At 43.8% G+C, this 6,308-nt stretch overlaps 1 protein-coding gene across 6 annotated transcripts in view; it reads left to right on the top strand.

Annotated features, from left to right (window-relative positions):
• The first annotated feature begins 2,992 nt into the window (after positions 1–2,992).
• The window catches only part of ASPH (aspartate beta-hydroxylase), a 114,424-nt gene continuing 111,108 nt past the window's right edge, over positions 2,993–6,308 (top strand). For 2 of the 6 annotated variants that reach the window (XM_071420075.1, XM_071420060.1), the window contains exon 1: positions 2,993–3,196. In XM_071420075.1, the coding sequence (XP_071276176.1) occupies positions 3,136–3,196 (61 nt within the window). In that variant the 5' untranslated portion in view covers positions 2,993–3,135. The remainder of the gene's footprint in view (positions 3,197–6,308) is intronic. The other 4 variants (XM_071420066.1, XM_071420047.1, XM_071420037.1 and 1 more) reach the window with 3 other exon arrangements.

Raw genomic sequence — 6,308 nt, 5'->3', positions numbered from 1 at the left:
ACAAAATGCACAGTAAAAACATTTTGTTTTCCAAGCAGGGCTCATTAATTGGTGGCATTCTTTTAATACAATGATTTATGATATGCAGTATAATTTAAACATAGTTTCTCAGTAGTCTCAACAAGGAGTCAATTAGGACAGTTTGGAGTGAGGGTAAATGTGATTCTTGACAAGAGAAAGGATTTTTTATTTTCATTTTTTAAAATCCTGATACACAAAGGCTCCAGCTGACCACTGTGTGGTCTGTCTCATAGCCCTTGCCTTTATTTATAACTCCTGTTTTTATGGCTTTAATTTCTTTTGCCTTTGCCTTACCAACTTGCCTTACCAACCAGTTGTTACATTCTTTTTCTGCCCTGTTTCTTTTCCTCCTACAAACAAAGCTGATATTTATCTTTTTGTGGTTTCCTGCACACCCTTACAATGTACCAAATGTGTAGCTCTAAAACAACTAGTACTCATTATAGTTAAAAAGTCAGCCATTCACATGCACTTACACCTAACCACACTGTCGGCTTTTCTCTTTGTCATCTTTCCCAGAAATGACATTATAAATATTCACTTCAATTTGAATTACATTGCAGATCAGAAGGCACTATCATACCATTTGTAGCAACAGCCACCCTGGAAAATTTAAATCAAATTAGGTGTTCCTTTCTCTAAAAGAAGTAATATCAAGCTGTCCTAAGCTTCTTCAATGACACAACATGGATCCCATGGCCTGTGCTCAGGTGATCCCAGTAGGAAAATTAGGCCTGCTGGTTTCTGCAAATTAATCTGAATGTCTGCTTCATCTAAAACCATATATGATGATCAGATTTAAATGTATGATCAGAGATATCAGGCAGAAATATAAGAAAAACGTTCTCTGATCAGTAGAAGACAATAGTCCCTCTTATCTAACATTCCTCTTCAGTTTACAGTTGCCTGTGGACTGGGAGGAAAAAGTCCTGATGCTATAAGAGATCAACAGAAACCTCCAAACAACAAGATCATGCAGAAAGATGGTGATAAGCATAAACATATAACACTGTTATGAGCATTTGTACCTCTGGGAGTATATTTTAATCTTGCAAGGGAGATTTCTTGGACAGAAGAGTGTACAAGCAGGTACTGAATACACCAATTACAAAGTGCTGGCAGCTGTGGGCCAAAGTAAACAGAAGTAAGGGACTTGACAGTCTATTTAAAGCCAAAAAGTTCATTCACACTAAAACAATAGCAATATCTTTCTAAGTGTCCCTGCCTGTCCACTGGCTTCAACGTTCTCAGTATCTCTTTTCTTACCAAAGTGCCATTTCCAGTAGTGTATCTTCAGGAAACTGTCCCCCACATCAACCACAAACAGCTGTTGTCTCAATTGACAGTAATTGCTACTTGCAAGAATATAGTCACACATCCCTTTTTTTACTAATTACAGTATTTTCACTAATCCCAGTACCAGATTATAATTTTTTATGTGTGTGTGCTTTTCTTAGGACAATTTATTCCTTGCATTGTACTTTCCAATTTGCTGAAATGTTAATAATTCATCCTGTCAGCTTTTTTTGTGATAAATTCTACATAGTCATCAGTACACCTACTCCTCCCGAGCAGCTTTTAAAGCTGTCCAGCAGCTTTAGTCTCACCAAACAAAAAGAAAGCATCTCAAAAAATATTAAGTACGAACACATCATGTGAAAATAAGACTCTGGTAGAGTGCCATAACCAAGTGAAAAGTTCAGATACTCAACTGCACTAGATGCAAAATAACTCACATGAGAGTAGGCTTCACTCTTTTTGATGTTCCTAAAACTAGTTGCTTTTACTTCTACTGTCTGAAGTGATATCAGTGTTCCTACAGTGATATCCTGTTACTTGACTAACTATCTAAGTGCAAATCCCATTTAAAAATACTAATTAATGCTCTCCAGTAAATTAATTTCTGGTTAGCTTCATGGCATTACTATCCAAAACACAGCGCTAACCTTTGATATGAGTAAAGGCTTCCTTCTCCACACATCCACTTGCAAAGCTCTCGAATTTGCAAAATTGTTTGTTTTGACTCAAAACACTGTATTTATGGTCAGGACTCAAAGCTGGGTTTTGCTTTTTTCTTTCAGACTTTTAGTGTCATGCCAAACTGGTATTTAACCCAGTCTCAAACTGAATATCGGTACCAAGAGGCATCCAGAACTCCTGCAAAACCCCAGGTTTATTTTATCAGAGTCAATTAAAAGTATTTTTAAAGCCTCAAAAAGCCTTGGTGGGGAACTCATCGTCTGACACGACAATCTTCAAACCCTTTCACTCTGTTGGTTGCAAAGGCGCTCTCTGGAAGGTTTGCCCCGCTGTACTGTAGAATGTGGCACAGAATGGGTCAGGTTGGAAGGGACCAGAGCGGGGCATTGGGTCCAACCTCCTGCTCAAGCAGGGTCTGCCCAAAGAACACGGCACAGGATTGAGTACGGACGGTTCTGGAATATCTCCAGTGACAGAGACTCCACAGCCTCTCTGGGGCAGCCTGTTCCAGTACCTGGTCACCCATACAATAAAGAAATTCTTCCTCATGTTCAGGTGGAACTTCCTGTGCATCAGTTTCTGCCCATTGCCTCTTGTCCTATTATTTGGCACCGTCGAAAAGAGCCTGGCTCCGTCCTCTTACACCATTAGACGCTTATACACATCAACGAGGTGTTCCCATAACCTGGGCGTTTAACTGGATGCGGAGAGCGGTTTAGGACACAGGGCGGGATGCTTTAGGCGGTATCGCCATGTAAATGCCGCCCCTCACCTTCCTCCCTGCCTCCCTCCCTCAGCGCCAGGGGCGCGTCCAAACCCTCGCGAGAGGCCGCCGCTCGCGCCCGCCTGTGCCACGTTCGAATGGGCCGGCGGCGGCGGGAGAGCGCGGCGGGCGCGCGCAACCGGCGGGACGCCGCCCCGCCCCCTCACGGCACCGCCGCCAATCGGAGGCGAGCGGCGCCACGCCTCTCTGACACGATTGGCTAGAGGCGGGCGCGGGGGCGGGGCCTCGGAGCGCTCGGGGTCGCGCTGCCGGGGCCTAGGCGCGCTCCCGCCGCACGCAGGGCTCGAGTGGCGGCGGCGGCTCCCGACGCGCTCCCGCTCCGCCCCCTGCGCTGCCCGACGGGAGGTGCGATGGCTTCCCGCAAGAGCTCCAGAGCCACCGGCGGCAGCCCCAGCCCCGGCTCCAAGAGAGGTGAGCGGCGCTGCTGCGGGAGCGAGGCAGTAGCTCTGCGGGGAAGGGGCGGGGGCACCAGCAGCGGCCGCAGCCGGAGGGAGGGAAGGGCCCTTCCCGCGATGCGGGGCAGCCACCAGGCAAAGCGCTGGGATGCTGCGCCTTCTCCCTGCCTCTACTGCCCTTCCCTTCCCTCCTGCCGGCCCCTCCGGTTCCTCCCGCGCTGTGGGAGCTGGGGAGGGGGACGCAGGGTTGGTGGCCGTGATGTGTCCCTCGCGTTCCCGCCGTTCCCTATCCAGGGAGTTCGCGTGGAGGAGAAAGTTGTGGGCCTGGGCGGCGGGGATTCCCCTCGAAACCTCCCTAGAAGGGATGAGATGAGCACGGGCAGGCCGCAGCATCTGCGGGTACCCCCGAGACCGCTTCCTCCCGGAGATGAGGTGGAACAGGGATGCCCCAATCTCAAGTCTTTCATACTCTCGTATCCAAATTGTGATGTGGAATATCTCCTCAGACTGACCCGGTTAGGTCAAAATTATTAGGTCTGTCGTAGGTGGAGCACCTAAGCTGGTGGTTTCTGTAACTATCGAGGCAAGGAGGAAGAGTCTCAGAAAAATGCAAGCAGAATGTTTTTTTGAGGCAGTGATCCCCCACCCCTCCAATAAGGAACCCCTTGACAGATCTGACCGCTCACAGACCGCTGTGTGCGGACAGTTAATGTAGGGAAAGTTTTGTGTTCATTGGCATTTCCCAGCATAGCAGTACGCGCCTGAAAGGGGAGAAAAGTGTCTGTACTTCTGGAGTCACTCCGCAGCCATGCGCACTGTACTGGAGAAAGGAGGTTTTTTACCACACACCAAGTGTTTACGTGTCCTGGCTTCTTAGGATTCGAGTTTGGTGGGCACAGAGCTCCAGTGATAAAATGTGGTGATGACACAGAAATAATATCTGTTGTCCCTCTTTGAATGTGGCAATCATAATGAGACCAATGTTCATTAAAGGCTGAGCCATATAGGATTAGTTTGCCTATCACATAATGAATTAAGAGGGAAAGATTTCAAATATACTTAAACTTAAAAGAGTTTAGATATTGCAATGTTTGTAGAAGTGGGGTTTTTTTTAAATTTTATTTTAAAATCTTTTTTTTCAATTGCTGACCTATGCTGTGCAGTGTATGTTAATTAAATCTAGTTTTTGCTTGGACTGGACATGCTATGATGATCACCCAGTATTAAGCATACTAAATACAGATTTTCAATTTTAATGCCTTAAAAACCTGCATGCCTGTTGTAATTTTGAATACTGAATATGGTAGTTAATATTTTAAATATCACTTTACATGTTTGTCAATATCTGAAAAATAAATTTATTGCTAAACTGAATCTCTGACTAAATAAGGAAAGCATTCCATGGGTTTTTATTTGTAGTCTGAGTAAAATTTTCTCTCTTTATATTAAAAGATGTCTTTGGGGGGGATGAAGCAGTATGGGTAATGTGTTAGGCACTCTACTGACATGTAACCTCTTTAATTTGTTAGTGTACAACACTCCTAGTTAGAGTCCCTTAGACAGCCATAGCAATTACAGCGTGAAGCTGATGCTGTTTTCACAGTTGCAGCTGCAGGGAGAGGTGAGGGATGGTAACTCCTGTGTGAATAAAGGAACAGCTGGAGGAGCAGAGTGCTCACAGCAGCCAGTCAGCTTTCCACAGTCAAGGGATGTGAAAGTCAGATGAGGAAATGATTTTGAGACAGCAAGTAATTGAGACTGAGAAGTATGAAAACCTCAAATCTGAGGCACTTTTTGCTTGATAGAAATATTCACTTTCACAGCAGTTCTTAAAAGAGGATGTGGCTTCTTGCCAGGGCCTTGCTCACAGCTCAAGCCACTGAGGCTAACAGCTGATTTCAAAATCTCTGCACTCAAGACAATGCCAGCATCAATAATCTGCTTTTAGGTCTCTCTATCAGAAAATATGTACAGTAAACTCCAAATAGATTAAGTTCTAACTGTAGTTTATATAGGTGTTTTCAGGTACACTGTATTGTCCAAAGTGGAACTAAACATCTTTTAGAAATAAAACTCTAGGTTTTACTTTCGGAAGTCATATACTAGAAGCTCTCAAATCGGTCCTAATTTTTAAAAAAAAACACTTTATTTTAGCTTTGTAGTGCTTTGTAAATTACATTTACAGACTCTTATGACTATACCAATGATTTTATTTAGAGTACAGAAGTGAAAACCAGGGAAAAATTTGACAGTTTGGGGATACTTAGAGAGGGAAACATGTGTTTGTTATTTGTCTTTACTGGAAAGTTTGGCTGCTTATTGCTAGCTTGCAGAATCCATCCTAAAGACGTGGCCTCTCAAAAAGAGGAGTATCAGTTTTAAAGACTAGACAAAGTAACAGTACTTGCTGCATTGTTATTTGAAGCATTGTTAGATGAAGGACAGTTTTGTTATAGAAACAAATGCATAACATCTGGTCATGAATCAACTCCCTCAGGTTTCATGAGATGTGAAATGTGGAAATGTCTTGGACATTGGCAGGTGCCTGTGGAGAAGCCTTCCAGCAAGACTGAGGATCAGCAGCCCAGCTAACTTTTGAAATAAAGATGGCTGAACAATTATGGATTACTTTGTAACCTATGCTTACCTAGCCCAGATCATAGGACAGCAATCATTATGCTGCTGTGTGGGTACATTGTGTCTTACAGTATGTAAGTGAGGACTTACTTAAACATGATTTTTATTGAAGATAAGTTGTGCAATAATTGTTTTCTTTGCATCTCTGATGTTAAGTGGGAGAGTTCTCCATTAGGCTAGGCACCATACAAACCACACATTTACAACCTAAAGCATTGTCTGTATCTACAGAGAACTTTATCTTATATTAAAAACCCCACAGTCCTGTCTCAGTTCTGAGGCCGTGTTGCCTTCAGTGTCTATGATGACAAAGAACTCTAACATTGCTTTGGTAAATGTTCTTTAATCTCTACAGTGATGACTGAGAATCTTCTGACATCCTCTACTTTTCTCTGCAAGATCCCAGGAGATGGTTTTTTTCTCATTTTGCTATTTTAACCATGTGGTTTCCTTATATATGTGAATGCATTGCCATGTTTTTAACTCCTTTC

This window comes from Agelaius tricolor, unplaced genomic scaffold (genome assembly GCF_023055355.1).
Source record: "Agelaius tricolor isolate 1412-34295 unplaced genomic scaffold, bAgeTri1.0.p SCAF_2, whole genome shotgun sequence".
In the NCBI taxonomy this organism is placed as follows: Eukaryota; Metazoa; Chordata; class Aves; order Passeriformes; family Icteridae; genus Agelaius; species Agelaius tricolor.
Note: the sequence above shows the minus strand (reverse complement) of the source record. Positions and strands in the feature narration are given on the sequence as shown.